This window comes from Cherax quadricarinatus, chromosome 26 (assembly GCF_038502225.1).
Source record: "Cherax quadricarinatus isolate ZL_2023a chromosome 26, ASM3850222v1, whole genome shotgun sequence".
Taxonomy (NCBI): domain Eukaryota; kingdom Metazoa; phylum Arthropoda; class Malacostraca; order Decapoda; family Parastacidae; genus Cherax; species Cherax quadricarinatus.
In genome coordinates, this window is record NC_091317.1 from 20,008,342 (window position 1) to 20,027,105 (window position 18,764).

The 18,764-nt window shown below is 39.0% G+C and overlaps 1 protein-coding gene across 14 annotated transcripts in view; it reads left to right on the forward strand.

Annotated features, from left to right (window-relative positions):
- LOC128691673 (protein lap4) overlaps positions 1 to 18,764 on the forward strand; it is an 854,149-nt gene that overhangs the window by 587,703 nt on the left and 247,682 nt on the right. For all 14 annotated transcript variants that reach the window (XM_070088850.1, XM_070088860.1, XM_070088857.1 and 11 more), the window contains one exon: positions 18,229 to 18,387. In XM_070088850.1, the coding sequence (XP_069944951.1) occupies positions 18,229 to 18,387 (159 nt within the window). The remainder of the gene's footprint in view (positions 1 to 18,228; positions 18,388 to 18,764) is intronic.

The following is an 18,764-nucleotide window of genomic DNA, read 5'->3' on the forward strand; positions in this document are numbered from 1 at the left end:
AATCCATTCCTGAGATCCCATCGTAAGACGAAATGCTCGTAGGTTGAATTAATTTTCCTCATAAGAAATAATGGAGATCAAATTAATCCGTGCAAGACACCCAAAAGTACGAAAAGAAAAATTTTTACCACATGAAATATACATTTTCCTCTACACAAAAAGGATACATGCACAATAGTAGAGTAGTACATGCACAATATACACCTACCATCTGATTTACGACCTGCTCAACATACGACCATTCAACTTACGACCGTGTTTTCTATGCCAAATTTCTGGGAAATAAACAGCTGTTTGTGTTCTACACAGTGTTTATCCTAAACCTTACAGTATAAAATACAGTACTAACAGCATAAAAAGTAAAGTAAAAAATGAAATACCAAAATAAAACAATAAAATAAAGTCATTACAAAAATATGACCGGTTTGTCAGAACTGAACTCGGTCATAAGTCAGATGGTACCTGTATATTGTGCATGGACTACTCTACTAAATGAAGAATAAATGACACCTTTATTGAAGATGCAGCAATGACTGATGAGACACTGTGTCCTGGGAGTGCCTTTTCCTCCTGAGTAATGTAGATCCTGTTTGGCATTTTTTTCCAGGACAGGCCTTATCACACTGTGTATGCCTCTACGATACTTAAATCTCTTAAACCAACCTTTGCTGGCCTTAAATTCACCAATATGAGCACTAGTTCCAGGCATTTTTTCCTGTTCACTTGGGTGTTAGTCGACTGGTGTGGGTCGCATCCTGGGAGACAAGATTAACCCTTTCAGGGTCCACAGGCCCTCTCAGAGACTTGTTCTCAGGGTCCCCCAAATTTAAAAAAAAAATTATTTTTTCTTTTAAAAGATAGAGAATCTTTTCCCGATCATAATGACAACAAAAATATGAAATTTGATGGAAAATTTACGGAATTATGCTCTCGCGAAGTTAGCAGTCTTGACGATGTTTACGCATCAGCGATTTTGCCCACTTTGAACCCTATTTTCGGCCAATTCCAGTGTACTAGTCGACAAAAATCATAACTATTTCACTAGAACTCCATTTTTTCTATCGAATGAGTACAGGAAACCACCCATTTACCAATTTCAACTATCCAATACAGTGGTTAGAATTTAGCAATTTTTGCCAATTTCACACGAATTTCAAAAGATGCCAATTTCTGAATAGGGTCCAGAATAAACAAGAAAGACATTTCTGGCACTAAAATAACAAGTTCGCTGTTCGTTAGTCACATCCCCAGGTCCCTCTTATATTTCTTTGGCTTTCCACTTTGAATTTTTATTCTTACAAAAAATAGAAGATTTGCTGTTATGCAGACTACTGCATTAGTGTAGAAATGGTATAAATAATATCAGTGCACTTGTGAAAGAATATTAGACTCACCAGTTGATGTGTATTGGACGCTTGGCATGATTTGTTTACTTTTGAACTTTGGTAAAAATCGAACATTTCTGCTATTTTGAGCTCAATTTCAAGGTACTTTTCATTGTAAAACCAGTCAAAATCATCTCAATTTCTGTAATATGTCTTCCATTCTATAAAATGAGACCAGGAAAACTAGAATACAGTAATAAATACCATACAAAAATACAGTGCGAAGTCGCTGTTTTAATCCAAGAACATGGTCAAATTTTTTTTTTCTCATTACGCACTGTGTGCTGAAGGATTTTTTTTATACTGCACACACTGACCACATAGACCCTTTCTTTCATATGTAGGCCTACCAGCTTTCTCTCATTAGATTTGAGGGTGCTAGAATTTAGGCGTACTCGTACGTCAAAAACCCTGGGGCATAAGCCATACTAGTACGGCCAAAACCCTGAAAGGGTTTTGGACCCCAATGGAAATAAGTTAGACAGTCCTTGATGACACACTGACTTTTTTGGGTTATCCTGGGCGGCTAATCCTCTGGGGTTAATTGTTTCTCACTGTTCTCGATAAGCCACACCAACAACAGTGCTACAGCAGCAACAGCAGCAGCAGCAGCTGATGGTGCTACAGCAGCAGCAGCTGACGGTGCTACAGCAACAGCAGCTGATGGTGCTACAGCAGCAGCAACAGCAGCTGACGGTGCTACAGCAGCAGCAGCAGCAGCTGGTGGTGCTACAGCAGCAACAGCAGCAGCAGCTGATGGTGCTACAGCAGCAGCAGCTGACGGTGCTACAGCAGCAGCAGCAGTAGCTGACGGTGCTACAGCAGCAGCAGCTCACCGTGGTATGACAGTATTTCGATAATATTTCTCACCCTTTTTACTATAGGGCTGGCACTAGAAGCTTTCTTTGGGCTCATGGTGGCTTATTTAGCAGTTAGAAACACTAAAAACACTGGAATAATACAAGATATTCTGAATGTATGCATGGGAGGGACCGCTCTGGCTTGTAAACATAGGCACACTAACTGAAGGCAGGCCAGCTGAGGCGTGCTCAGGCAGACAGACATGTGGACGTGTACCGGACGAATGCTGTAGATTCAGTTTTTCAACATACGTCAGGGTCAAATTTTTACGCTGAAAAGCATCATAGTTTGGTTTTAACGTAGATTGGGGACATCGTACGTTGGGGGTCCACTGTATACCTTTTCCTACACAGAAAACAATGGTACATGCACAATAAATACTTCATGAAGAATAAATGATACAGGTCCTCCATCACAAATCCGGCATCATTGGGACCTGTAGTGTGCCGGATTACTGAGTTTGCCGAATTACAGAGTGGTTAGGTTAGAATACACTTATTAAAATTAACCAACTTGACTTACACAGTTCATTGAACATCAGCAAAAATCGAACATTTCCGCTACTTTGAGCTCAATTTCAAGGTACTTTTCATCGTGAAAGCAATCAGAATCATGTCTCTTTCTGTAATGTATCTTCCATTCTATCAAATGAGTCCAAAAAATGAGAATACAACCATAAAAACCATACGAAAATATACTGCAGAGAGGCGGCTGAGGAGTGAACTCCCTTATTTATCGTCAGTCTTTTTTTATTTTTGTTGTACGTTAAGAAGCATCTTTCCATCATACATTGCCCAAATTTCAATGAGATAGCCCAACAAACAACCGAGAAAAAAAAATATTTGCCAAAAATCATATATGGCAAGCCCAAGCCAGGTACTGGAAATAAGTCACTTTGTCTGACTTTTCTGGGGTATCCTAGGTTCTCTATACATACACTGCTATGTATGATAATCTATGTAACTGTATTTGTGTATACCTGAATAAACTTATTTACTTCTAGTCTGTCAACTGAGTACAAGAAACTGCCCATTCACTTATTTCAACTACCCAATAAAGTGGTTAGAAATTGGCAATTTGGCCAATTTCACACAAATTTCAACAGATGCCAATTTCAAAATAGGGTCCAGAATAAACAATGCAGACATTCCTGGCACTAAAATAACATTTTCTCTGTTCATTAGTCATGGCTACAGGCCCCTCTTATATTACTCTTGCTTACCATTTGGAATTTTTATTCACAAAAAAAAAAATAGATGATTTACTGTTACGCAGACTACTGCATTATTGTAATAATTGTATAAATAATGTCAATCCATTCTTGACTGTGTACTGGAATTTAGACTGGCAGGCGGACAGGTATTGGACGGTGATGTCATTTGTTTACTCTTGAGCTTCGCTAAAGAATAGAACATTTTCGCTACTGTGAGCGCAATTTCAAGGTACTTTTCATCATGAAAGCAATCAAAATCATATCTATTTCTGTAATATATCTTTCATTCTATCAAATGGGACTGAAAAAATGAGAATATAACCATAACAACCATACAAAAATATACCGCTAAGCGGCCGCTAATGGCTGAGAAGTGAACTCTGCTATTTATGGTCTGATTTCTTTCATTTTTGGTGTACGTGAAGAAGTATCTTTCCATCATACATTGCCCAAGTTTGAATAAGATAACCCAACAAATAACTGAGAAAATAATAATAATAATAATACAATAATAATACGTAATAGTATCTTTATTTACTACACGTACATGTACAAGGTATACAGGCCTAACTGACATCAGTGACATACTACTGTATAGAAAGGCACTTGTTATGCTGAGTATTTCAAGAAAATTAGGTCAGTGTCCCAGGATAACACCCACACTAGTCGGCTAACACCCAGGTACCCATTTACTGATGGGTAAACATAGACAACAGGTGTAAAGAAACACGCCTAATGTTTCTACCCTGGTTGGGAATCGAATATTTACCAAAAATCATATATGGCTAGCCCAAGCCAGGTACTAAAAATAAGCCATGTTGACTTTTTTGGGGTTATCCTAGGTTCTCTACACATATGCTGCTATGTGTGATAATCTATAGAGAGAAAATAACTTTTGATTCATGTTTGTGGGGGAGTATGAGTGTATATCATAGTTAGCCCTGTGCTATACTCCATTTTCTCTAATATAAGCCCCCAAGACAAGGATAGGAGAATGGTATTTGTTTACCATATCCTCTTCATAACTCTATCGAACTGCTCAGTGTTATGCCAAATATTCATTCTGGAGTATTTAACATGTTTTATGTTATTTATATTGTTTATTATGTCATATTAGATCAATTGTGATAGGCAAATAAGCTGTAGTGTTGATATTAGCGTAATAATAAAGCATATTCTCCTGCATCATGAGACTGAGTTCATGACAACCAACAGTGGCTTCAAAGCCACCTTATCTTTAATGGATAATGTACTGTGTAGGTGCTTTACATAATGAGAAGCATTTCTTTTATTCATTGGAACCATGGCTAGGGCTAAAAGTAAGCAGGTTAAAACAAATGGAGAAAAAGAAATTGGAATGACTTATGCAGCAAGTAGTGCCACCAAACAGTACCAGCAGGTTGGTGTGGCAACCCTGGAAATTTGAAATTATGCTAGCCAAAATTAGTGCCGAATAACTGAAGGAACCGAATAACTGATTGCCGGATTTGTGATGGCGGACCTGTACTTACCTTTATTGAAGATGTAGTGATAAGTGATGAGATGGGAGGAGGGGAGATGATGGTGGTGTATTATTGTTTGGAAGGGGAATCCCCTTCCATAAGGACTTTAGGTTCCAAGTCCTTTTCTGGGGTTACTTCCCTTCTTTTTTTAATGCCACTGGGAACAACTTGACAGTCACTGGACCTCTGTTGCACCAAAAGTCTGTCCATAGAGCTCTGTATATGGCATTCCTTTAAGATTTTCCTAAAATGGGCCAAAACACTGTCATTATAAAAGTCACCAGCACGGCTTACAATAGCTGTGCCAGGGTGATGTTCGTCCATAAAGGTTTCCAAGTCACCCCACTTTGCACAAATTTCCTTAATTGTTGAAGAAGGCAACTTCCTCCATTTCTCTCTTCCTCCCTCTGAAGCAGTTTCCTCAGTTGTGGTCTCTTGCTGTTGCAGATGCTCTTGCAGCTCATCAGTGGTTAGTTTCTCATCATTGTCCTCCACCAACTCTTCCACATCCTCCCCACTAACCTCCAACCTCATGGGCTTTCCCAATGCCACAATAGATTCCACAACTGGCATAGGCTCCTGAGGGTTAGCCCCAAACCCTTCAAAATCCCTCTCTTGTACACATTCTGGCCACAGTTTCCTCCAAGCAGAGTTCAAGGTCCTGTTAGTCACTCCCTCCCAAACCTTACCTATAAGGTTTATGCAACTGAGAATGCTAAAGTGGTCTTTCCAAAAGTCTCTTAGGGTCAATTCAGTGTCTGAAGTCACTTAAAAGCATTTTTGAAACACTGCTTTGTTGTACTGTTTTTTGAAATTTGAAATGACCTGCTGGTCCATGGCTGGAGGAGAGGAGTGGTATTAGGAGGCAAGAACTTCACTTTTATGAAGCTCAACTCCCCTGCAATTCACTCTGGCAAGTCTGAAGGATGAGCAGGAGCATTGTCTAATACCAGGAGGCACTTGAGGTCCAATTTATTTTCCAGGAGGTAATTTTTCAGTGGGACCAAACACATGATAGAACCAATCATAGAAAATGTCTCTAGTGACCCATGGCTTACTGTTTGCCTTCCACATCACACACAAATTAGCCTTGACGACACTGTTTTTCTTGAACATTCTGGGAGTTTCAGAGTGATACACGAGTAGAGGCTTCACTTTGCAATCCCCACTAGCATTACTACAAAACATTAGAGTTAGCCTGTTTTTCATAGACTTGTGTCCTGGCAGTGCATTTTCCTCCTGTGTAATGTAGGTCCTGGCAGTGCATTTTCTTCCAAAACAGGCCTGTTTTGTCACAATTAAACACTCGTTGGGGTTTTAATTTTTCAGTGTCTATGTACTCCTTGAATTCATGCACGTATTTTTCAGCCACTTTTTGGTCACAACTGGCAGCCTCACCATGCCTTGTCACACTGTGTATGCCACTACGATTCTTAAATCTCTCAAACCAACCTTTCCTGGCCTTAAATTCACTAACATCACCATTAGTTGCAGGCATTTTATTATTAAATCATCATGCAACTGCCTTGCCTTTTCACATATTATTGACTGAGACACACTATCTCTTGATAATTGTTTTTCATTTATCCACACCAACAACAGTCTCTCTACATCTTCGAGTATTTGCGATCTCTGTTTTGAAAACATACTTGCACCTTTTGCAACAACAGCTTCCTTGACTGCCTTTCTGTTTGCCAAGATAGTAGCGATGGTTGATTGGGATTTGTTATACAACCTGGCCAGCTCGGAGGCACGCACTCCACTTTTGTACTTTGCAATTATCTCTTTTTTCATTTCCATAGTGATTCTCACCCTTTTTACCACAGGGTTGGCACTAGAAGCTTTCTTTGGGCCCAAGGTGGCTTATTTATCAGTTACAAGCACTAAAAACACTGGAATAATACAAAATGTATCGCAGGTACACATGAAACCGACTGCAGTGGCTTGTAAACAATGGCACACTAGCTGAAGGCAGGGCAGCTGAGGTGCACTCAGGCTGGATGGACAGGCGGACACGTTTGGGACGAATGTCCTTACCCGAGTTTTTCATCGTTGGTCGAGCCAATATTTTTACACAAAAACGCATTGTTGCCCGATTTTATCGTTAGTCAATGCCATCGTTGGTCGAGGGTCCACTGTATTTGGAAGTGGACTTGTCAGAAGATGGGTCCATGAAAGACAAAGTGAATCATAGAATTGATGAGAGGGAAAAGGGTGAGTGGTGCACTGAGGAGTCTGTGGAGACGTTATCCATGGAAGCAAAGAGGGGAAGTACGTAAGAGAGTACAGTGATACTCTCATACAGAGGGTTAATGTTGCAACAAGGAGAAGGCTGGAGGCAGTGGAGATGTCATGTCTGAGGGCAATGTGCAGTGTGAATATTATGCAGAAAATCTGTAGTTTGGAGATTAGAAGGTGGTGTGGGGTTTCTAAAAGTATTATCCAGAGGGCTGAGGAGGGGTTGAGGTGCTTCAAACATTTAGAGAGGATGAAATGGGATATTATGACTTGAAGAGCATATAAATCTGTAGTGGAAGGAAGGCAGTGTACGGGTTGTTCTAGGAAAGGCTGGAGGGAGGGGGTAGAGATTGTTTTGTGTATGAAGGGCTTAGACTTTCAGCAAACATGCATGAGCATGTTAGATGGGAGCGAGTAGAGACGAGTGTTTTTTATGACTTGATGTGCTGTTGGAGTGTGAGGAAAGTAACATTTATGAAGGGATTCAGGGAAACCAGTTAAGGGTGGAGATGTGTTACAGTTTTTTGCCTGTAGTGTAGGTGCACTTCTGGCAAGACAGTGACAGAGTGAATGATGATGAGAGTGTTTTTTCTTTTTCGGGTCACCCTGCCTTGGTGGGAAATGGCAAATGTGTTAAGAAAAAATATAATGTTCTTTTCACTTCCAAAAAAAGGGCAGTATTGTATTAAAAATAGTAGTTTTTGATACCTTATATAATAGATGTTGTTCCTTGTTGATCTAGAAATGTGTGGAGAGGTTCAAACCAACAAATGAGGACATGTAAATAAAAAGATGTAAATTAGTTTTTTCTTAACCCTTAAACTATCCAAGCAGATCTACGTTCACATGCGTAGTGCTCCAAAAGTAGATCTATGTTTTTTTTTTACATATTTTCAAATATAACAAAAAAGAAAAACGTAGATCAAAGTTTTTTTTACACTTTTTCAAATGTAAAAAAGAAATGATCTACTTTTTTTCATACTTTCAAATGTTGAAAAAACGTAGATCTATGTTTGGACAGTTTAAGGGTTAAATTCTGTTTGCTAATGCTTGTTCACTTCGACGTCAGTGGAGTGCATTGCTGTGGCCCTACTGAACTGAGGTGGATAGCTGAGGTTCTTAGGCTGAATTGACAGAGTTGCTGATTTGTGGTGCCTCTCTTGATATTTTGTCATTCATTTCTTCTGCTGCACTTTACCCTGCAGTACTTTGTGCCACTGATGATAAGACATTGTCAGCTCATCCAGACCCAGCTTCACTGCAATTTTTCTAGATGTGTCTGGGTCCTTTTCAGTCAAAACAGTCTTCAGTTTTGCCCATACTATACCATGGAGCATCTCATGTAAGTCTCAGGGTGTCATCTGTTGAGGTTCAGGTTCTTCCTGATCCTCTTCTCTTATCTGCCACCCTTCTGTCTGAAAATTGAGCTCCTCTAACATTTCCTTGGCAGATTGTTGTTCATCATTGTCATTTAGGAGTTCATATATGTCTTCTGGCTACATATCTTGAAATCCCTCACCTGGCACCCTCCTTGCCAGACCAACAATTTCCTGAACCTGACATACTATTAATTGGAAAGCCTGCTTAATTATTCACCACACAAGGCCATAAGTTTCTCTGGCCTACATTTATTGTTGATTGCTTCACTTGATTCCATGGAAGTTGTATATTGGCTATTGGATCTACAATGGAGTTACAGATCTCTGGCACTTCACTGTCTATGTTGTCATCCAATGCTGTGATGAGTTTCTGCACCGCTATGATTTTGTAGTGGTGTTTAACCCGTAAACGGTCCAAACGTATATATACTTTTTACCACTACTGCCTCAAACGTATACATTTTATTTTTCATTCCTTCAAAATTGGTGCGATAGGCCTGAGTCACCTAGACATGAGAGAATGGATGTGTGCACTCAGTGTGCGCAGTATCAAAGAAATCTGGGACGCCTGAGTACCACATGGTACAACCAGTTACATTCAGCTCCAACTTGGGTCAACGTCATGGCACATCCTCGTGATTCACTCATGCCTCGTCGTATTAGCACTCTATTATTCGAGGAAAGTGATATGGAACATCAGTTTAGTGGATTTGACGCAGATGTGGCTACTAATAATCAAGGAAATAGTGAAAATATAGATGATAACCCAGATGACCCTCAGCCCATCGCCTCTGGGGTGGCCAGTGTGGCCACACCAGACCCTGGGCCAAGCACTTCTGGGGTGGCCAGTGTGGCCACACCAGACCCTGGGCCAAGCACTTCTGGGGTGGCCAGTGTGGCCACACAAGACCCTGGGCTAAGCGCCTCTGGAGTGGCGAGTGTTACATATAGGCAACTACGCAAGAGGAAACTATCATTTTCCCGGTATTTTAGTGATAGTGAAAGTGATATCAGTGACAATGAGATTGATTTTATACCATTGGAGGATTTGTCTAGTGACATTGACCATTATTCACCAGTGAAGCGTACTTTTAGGCATCGTTACCTACGTTCAGGCAGTGTGCCATTTGAAGTGAGCGGCAAGGGTCATGGCAGGTCACGATCCAAAACCCCTGCCACTGATAGTGAAAGTGATCATGAAGGTGAATATGCGGGGATGGAGGAAATAGTGGTGGGTGGCATGGTGCCTGGACCACATGGTGCGGTGGGTGGACAGACAAAGGACTGCCCGACATTCCCTCAACCATGTGCTGCCTCCACTCCTGTCCCCCCTCCTGCTCCCTCATGCCCCATGCTACACGTCCACCCTGCACCATGTGTATATTCGTGCCAGAACCTTTTGATTTTGATGCGAGTGGAAGTGGCATCCTGCCAGAATGACCCATAACAAATGAGTCTACAGAGTTAGACTTTTTCCAGTTATACTTTGACAAGCCTATAATGAACTTGATAGTGACCCAGATGAACAGTTATTACCGTTATATCATGGATAATACACCAGAGGTTGGGGAATTGTCACGGCTGCGCAGATGGAAAGATACAACAGTGGATGAAATGTATTTATTCCTTGCTACTGTCATGCTTATGCCACATACCTGTAAGAACAATATACGTAACTACTGGGCCACAGACTACTTTATCAGTACTCCTGTCTTCCGTGACCTCCTTCCCTGCAACAGATTCATTCTGTTGCTACGAATGTTGCACATCTCAGACAGGAATAGACCCAACAGAAATGACCTTCTATACAAAATCCGGGAAGTGTTTATCTATATGAAGCAGAAATTCAGTGCCTACATTTATCCCTTCAAGAATATTGTTGTTGACGAGTCCTTGATTCTGTTCAAGGAATGCTTGTCATTCAAACAATATATACTAAGCAAACGTCATCGCTTTAGTATAAAACTTTTTGTTATGTGTGACTGTGAGAGTGGTCTTGTGTTGGATGTGATTGTATATGCTGGGAAAAACACACTCGAAGATTCCAGATGCATGTTGGGCATTTCTGGTGATGTTGTTCGAAAAATGATGGAACCATACCTTGGCAAGGGCCATACATTGTACACAGACAACTGGTATACAAGCCCTATGCGCGCTGATTTCCTACGTGTGAACAATACTGATATATGTGGAACAGTGAGAAGGAATAGAAAACATATGCCAAGGTTCAGTTGAGGTAGTATTGAAGGTGCAGTGCAAGCATTTCATGCCAGTGACATCATGGCACTTACATGGCATGACAAACGGGACGTGACAGTACTGTCAACCATCCACAGAAACGAGATGGTACAAACAGACAAAGTGAACAGGGAGACCAATGAACATATTGTCAAGCCAGCTGCTGTTGTCGGCTATACAAACAATATGCGACTCGTTGACAAGTGTGACATGATAGGGTTCGTTGACTGTGTGCGTAGGAGTTGCAAGTGGTATATAAAACTGTTTTTCACCTTGTAGACATTGCAGTGCTCAATGTGTTCAATATGTACGAAATAAAGACTGGAAAACCACAGTGTTTTGCAGAATTCTCCCTGAATGTCATAAAACAGATAACAAAAAATTATGGTACCACACATGTATCTGCCCCTCAACAGCGACCTGTCGCACCACAACCTGTCCCCCAACAGCAACCACAGCCAGTGAGGGAAGTGCCAGACCGAATCATCCCTAACTGTCACTATTTGGTACCAATACCACCTACCCCAAAGAAGAAGCATTCCCAGAAAAAGTGTGTTGTATGTGCTACCACCACAAAATGACCCCAACAGCGAAAGGACACATGATACATTTGTCACCAGTGTGGAGTGGCACTCTGTTTGAATCCATGCTTCATGGAGTATCATACAATCGTGGAGTTCTAGAAACATAAGTGGGACATGTAAATACTTGTATATAGTTGTAGATAATAATGTGTGATTCAGCCAGGTGTGCAAAATCACCTGTCAGTGTGTACATGTGTGTCTGTGACAATATGATAATGATTTTGTATATATTATTGGTGTATAAGCAACAATTGGCATTGAAATTAAAAGAATTACTGTAAAACATAAGTATCATATCAAGAAAACCAAGAAAAGTAAAAAAAAAAAAAGGGAAAAAAACGGTAAATATGTAGAGTTTCTGCAAGCGGCAGCGCTCCATGTTGCCGTCAGGTGATTGCCAAGTGCCAACTTCGCGGCCTCATATCTCGGTAAGTACTGACCCTAAATTTTTTTTTATCCTATAACACAGAAAAATATGCTCTTTTTTTCTATAAAAAAAGACGATTCTTTTATTTTTCAAAATATTCGGGGCACTGGGGTAGTGAACGTATACATACGTTTGGACCGTTTACGGGTTAAATTTCCTAATCACCCTTTGATATGATGATTGTATCCAAGATGTTATGTATTTGGTAGTGGTTAAAACAGCTTTTACATTTGAGTCAAGAAAATGCAAGATGGCTATGGGAATTATCAAGAGTGAGGAGAACCCTGAATGAAAGGTTCGTTTGTATGAGTAGTACCAACAAAATAAAATAAAGGTACTCCACACTTAACGACCTACCTGTTTAACGACTGCTTGGACTTATGACCAGCTCTCTGGTCAGTTTACCGTATGTGTATTTTACTTTTTTTTTTTTTTTTTTAACCCGTAAACGGTCCAAGCAGATCTACGTTCATATGTGTAGTGCTACAAAAGTAGATCTACATTTTTTTTTACATATTTTCAAATATATATAAAAAAAAAGTAGATAAGTTTTTTACACATTTTCAAATGTAAAAAAACAAAAAGATCTACTTTTTTTACATACTTTCAAATGTTGAAAAAGCATATATATACGTTTGGACCGTTTATGGGTTAATGACTCGTTCTAGTTTTATTTTTCTTAACTCATCAGCCATTTCCCACCGAGGCAGGGTGGGAAACAGTCAACATGTTAAAAAAAAAAATACATGTATCTTTTTTACCATCACTCATACATAATCACTGTCTTTGCAGAGGTGCTCAGATTCAACAGTTTAAACGTCCCTCCAAACTGCCAATATCATAAACCCCTCCTTTAAAGTGCAGGCAATGTACTTCCCATTTCCAGGGCTCAAGTCTGGATAACCAGTTTCCCTGAATCCTTTCACAAAATCCTATTTAACACGCTCACGCATTCTTGCTGGAAGTCCATGCCCCTCGCCCACAAAACCTGATTTTCCCTCTCCCTCCATCTTTTTCGGGGACGACCCCACCTTCCTTCTCCTATAGATTTATATGCTCTCCAAGTCATTCAACTTTGTTCCATTCTCTCTAAATGACCAAACCACTTCAATAGTCCCTCTTCAGCCCTCTGACTAATACTTTTAGTAACTCCACACCTCCTCCTAATTTCCACACAATGAATTCTCTACATAATATATACACGACACATTGCCCTTAGACACATCTCACTGCCTCCAGCCACCTCCTCGCTGCATCATTTACAACCCATGCTTCACACCCATATAAAAGTGTTGGTACCACTGTACTCTCATACATTCCCTTCTTTGTTTCCATGGATAATGTTCTTTGTCTCCACAGATATTTCAGTGCACCACTCACCTTTTTTCCTTCATCAATTTGATGGTTTGTCTCATCCTTCATAAACCCATCCACTGACAAGTCAACTACCAAATATCTGAAAACATTCACTTCTTCCATACTCCCTCCAATGTGATAACCAATTTTTCTTTAAATCGTTTGATACCCTCATTACCTTACTCTTATCTATATTCACTTTGAACTTTCAACCTTTACACACCCTCCCAAACTCGTCCACAAACCTTGGCAACTTTTTTTTAGAATCCCCCAAAAGCACAGTATCATAAGCAAAAAGTAACTGTGTCAACTCCCATTTTTGTATTTGATTCCCCAAAATTTAATGCCACCTCTCTCCCCAATACCCTAGCATTTACTTCTTTTACAACCTCGTCTATAAATACAGTAAGGCCCCGCTTTACGACGGTTTGCCTTACGGCGTTACGCTAATACGGCGATGTCAAATTATGACCAAAATTTGCTATACAGCAAGCAGTCTTTCAAATACAGTGCCCCCCACCCGGTTTGTTTACATTTTCCGTGACCACATCTATTATGTCAGGAAACTTTCCAAAATTTCAAGTGTTTTAAAGTTACTGCATATTTTATATGTACTCTGATAATTATACTTATGTGCACCTGTACCTAAATATACTTACACACTGTGCTGGTGTGCAGGTACACATTAAAATCGCTAAGTCTCTCTCTACTCATGACGCCAATACTACGTAATAATAATCACTCTTGGGCACACTAAATGTCTTATTTTACATCAATATAGGCATTTTCATTAATCCATCTACGATTTTTTCCCCAAAATTATATATGAAACCCATTACATAGCATATAAACATGATACACACACTCAGAATGAAAATTGATGTAAATATGAGATTTGTTTACAAACCGGCTGTGTAGGTAGTGTCTTAAGAATTACGTTTTCTCTAGTCAAACTGGGGGATAACTGTAGAAAAATATTCTTTTCGTATGCCTTTACTTTATGTAAAGCAATTCAGGACCCTTGTGGGTTTAGTGCTTTTTATAATAAATAATAATAATAATTATTATTATTATTAATAATAATAATATTATTATTATTATTAATATTAATAATAATATTATTATTATTATTATTATTATTATTATTATTATTATTATTATTATTATCTTCATTCACTCTAAAAATGGTGTGTTGCTGTTTGTTTATTCTGAACTAACTTGTACAACTTGTACACAATGTAAGAGTATTTGTATTGTGAGGTAATTATTATTAAAATAAAAAAATGTTGAGGTAAATGCTTTACAAACTCTTACAAATGGACGTGAATGAACTAAAAGTAGACACACATTAATACGCATTTATTTCGCCTGACCAAGTGATCGTCCACTACCTGTTCAGTTTGTGTTCTTACATTGTCTCAACTCTGTATCTCGTTCTCTCTCTCATTTACTCTTTCGTTAACTAGTTGGCTCTCATTGACGATGGCGTCTAAGGTTAACTGTAATAAAGAGAGAAGTCGTAAGCCTCTTGCTTTAAGTGCCAAGTTAGAGGATGATGGTGTGCCATTCTGATTTTATTCAATAAACACCCTGCCACTCACCTCTCACACATTAATATTAATATTTTAAGGTAAGTAATAAGTGTACTCTGTGTGTATCATACCTTTTATTGTGTTTTTAATGCCTATTTATATTGCTAACTTAAGTTAGTGTAAACTTGTTGTCTGGCATTTATTGCATATTTTATGTGTGCTCTGATAATAATACTTGTGGATCTGTGTGATAGCCGAGTGGAGGGACAACATTACGTTTTCTCTGTTCAGCCATTAGAGAAAACGTATGAATCTGCGTTTGGCCCAGCCACTCCCTCACTCCGCTTTTGTTTACAATTTTCGGCATGAATTATTCATTACTTCTATGGCATCTATAGGTAGTTGTTAGAAATGATTAAATTCAGTGAACAAGGCATGTCGATGTTAATATGGCTCTGGGCCACAGTGTAGGTAGCCAGTAGGTGTAGCCCAGGCGCTACACCTACCGGCTACCTACACTGACTTTATACAAATAAATACTACTCACCTCTTTTCCTATATTAAGACTACACATATTTTAAGGTAAATAATGAGTGTACAGTATGTGCATTTTACCTCTCTGGGATGTTTTAAATATCGTATATTAAGTATGAGATGGGGAGCCAGTGCTACCTACACCTGGGCTACCTGCACCTGACTTCCTACAAGTAAGTAATACTCACCTCTCTCCCTACATTAAGATTACAAATACTTTAAGATAAGTAATGAATTTACTATGACTGTATTTTACTTTGTGTGTTTTTAATGCCTAGTTCTATTACTAACTTAATATAATTTAGTGTAAACTTGTTGTCTGGCATTTATATGCATTTATAAATGGAAAAAATGGAGTTCTGCCTTCCGGTGATGTCTGCTTTCCGGCGACAGCCTGAAACCTAACCCGCCGTATAAGTGAGGCCCTACTGTATGTTAAACAACCATGGTGACATTACACACCCTGTCTAAGACGTACTTTTACTGGGAAGTAATCTCTCACTCTCCTACACACCGTAACCTGAGTCTCACTATCCTCATAAAAACTCCTTTACACACACTGAAATGCTAGGAACAAGGGGCTAGTAACCCCTTCTCCTGTGTATACAGCCTCTCCTCACTTTGTGATGTACTCGTTTACCAACGACTTGGACTTACGACCGGCTCTCTGATCAGTATGCATACCTAAATAATGTACATTAGAGCTGATTTTCTCTGTTCTGTTTATTACAATATACTGTACACTCTTGTATAATACAATATACTGTACACTCTTGTATAAACATTTAAAAACATACCAGAAATGTTATAAATGGTACAAAAGTGACATTAAAACAGTATCAAAGATGGTTGACACAAACCCACTACCATTATAATATGCTCCTCAATTAGCGATGAGTTAGTTTACCGATGTGATCTTAGGAACGTAACTCCGTCGTTAAGTTAGGAGAGGCTGTATTACTAAATTTAAAAGGAGAAACTCTTGCTTTTCCTTTTGGACCACTCTGCCTTGGTGGAATATGGCTGGTTTGTTGAAAGTTGATTTTGTATAAAAGAAACAAGTCTCCTAGCATAGCATATGGTATTGACTGAGAGATATTAATCATTCCCTGATTAAACATACTGCCCTTTAAATAAAAAAATTGCTGTATTTATTATTTTTATTTTTTATTAACACATTGGCCATCTCCCACTAATGCAGGGTAACCCAAAAAAGAAAAACTTTCATTATCATTCACTCCATCACTGTCTTGCCAGAAGTGAGCTTACATTACAGTAATAAAACTACAACATTAACACCCCTCCTTCAGAGTGTGTTAATGTACTTCCCATCTCCAGAACTCTAGTCCGACCTGCTGGTTTCCCTGAATCCCTTTATAAATGTTACCTTGCTCACACTCCAACAGCATGTCAAGTCCTAAAAGCCATTTGTCTCCATTTGCTCATATCTAACATGCTCACACATGCTTGCTGGAAATCCAAGCCCCTCGCACACAAAACCTCCTTTACTCCCTCCCTCCAACCTTTCCTAGGCTGACCCCTACCCTGCCTTCCCTCCACTACAGATTTATACACTCTTGAAGACATTCTGCTTTGTTTCATCCTCTCTACATATCCAAACCACCTCAACAACCCCTCCTCAGCTCTCTGGATAATAGTTTTGGTAATCCTGCACCTCCTAATTTCCAAACTAGGAATTCTCTGCATTATATTCACACCACACATTGCTCACATACATGACATCTCCACTACCTCCAGTCTTCTCTCATTGTTGCAATATTCACCACCCATAAGTTCATATTCTTTCTTCTTTCAACAAACTGGCCATATCCCACTGAAGCAGACTGGCCCAAAAAGAAAAACAAAAGCTTCTCTTTTTTTTTTTTTTAACATTAGTAATGTATACAGGAGAAGGGGTTACTATACCAGTGCTCCTGGCATTTTAGTCGCCTCTTATGACATGCATGGCTTACAGAGGAAGAATTCTGTTCCACTTTCCCATGGAGAAAGTTCATATTCATATACAGTAATTGTTAATTTGCAGCTCATATCCAGCAGTGCAGTAGTTGGTGGTTCTTACATGTCTTGAGCTGTTATGGAAGCCAGACATGATTTTCAGAAAATATAATAGTCACCAAAAATGGTGCTCTAGAAAATAAATGTGACAGAGTCTTCTTTATAATTTATGCTTGATAGATTATGGTACAGGATATGGTACTAAATAATAATCATGTTTTTCTCTGCATCCAGCATTTTATATGCTCTGAAAGCTCCATTTGTGGGGTGGCTATGAAGAAAGTGGCTCCAGGTAGACCTTTGCAAACCTATCCATGTAACCTGCTATACATGTATTCTCTATGTCAGTTCTACGTATATCCTGTATAGTATGCCTTTCATATGCTTCTCCATTTTTCCTTGTCCAGGATGCAGGTTGCATACCTAATTAATGTATTTTAGCCCTTTGTACTTGAGTTCTGTAAATGTTACTAGTAGTCCTGCCACACAGTATCACTTTCCTGCACTTAAACCAGTTTAAATTATTCCTTTTAACCCCTCCTATCTTGAGTTTTAAATGTAAAGATTTTTGTGCTCTTCATTATGCTACTTTTCTGTATACTTTTATGTTTATTCTGCCATATTTACTACATCAGACATTTCTTTAATAGTTAATTTAAACTTCTTTAATTGTCCTTTTTTCTCATTTTTCCTTGAGTGATGTTATAAGTTGTATTTTAAGTTTCTGAAGAAATGTCACTATTTCTTTGTAAAATACAGTCTTATGCTCATATGTTTGTTAAGGTTCTCTGTTACAGTTGTCTGATTTATGAAACATTTCAAGTAAAAATAGAATTCAGCTTAATGTAATGATTTGTGGTTAGTGCACTAGTGTTATTGTATTTCCCCTGTGTACCTATGATATTACTCTCCTGGAATTATTTTTGCATCTACATGATTTTCACAAGTAATATTTGTCAACAGGAGGTAATCATCAAAAAATTAGTGGGCGAAAGACTGGGAATGAACATCAAGGGAGGTGTTCAAGGCTCTCCAGGCAACCCTTTAGACAAGTCTGATGAGGGAGTATTTATATCTAAAGTAAACTCCAGTGGGGCAGTTCACAGAGATGGTAGATTAAAGGTAAGTAAAGAGAAATTTTTAGGAAAATTTTGTAAAATTTATAAGGAATTTTAGTTTTAAGCATTAAAAGATATGTATAAATAGTAAGGTGGACAGAGAGCTTGAACCATGGTCCCAAGGTTAACAGGTCCAGTGCTTTACTGCTGAGCTACAGGGTTTCTAATAGGAAAGTTTCACATAAAACACTGTTGTGTCCTGTCATCTTCAGTGGCCACCATCTGTAATCCTACTGTCCTTTCCTACAGCCCCAGAGGTTTTCACAGTTAATCTGGTCTCGCCTCACCTCCCTCAAAGCTACAGTCAATGAACTTGATTTAAATTATAATGAATGACTCTCAGTTGCTAAATAAGAGATCACCTGAAGAATGCAGACTTCC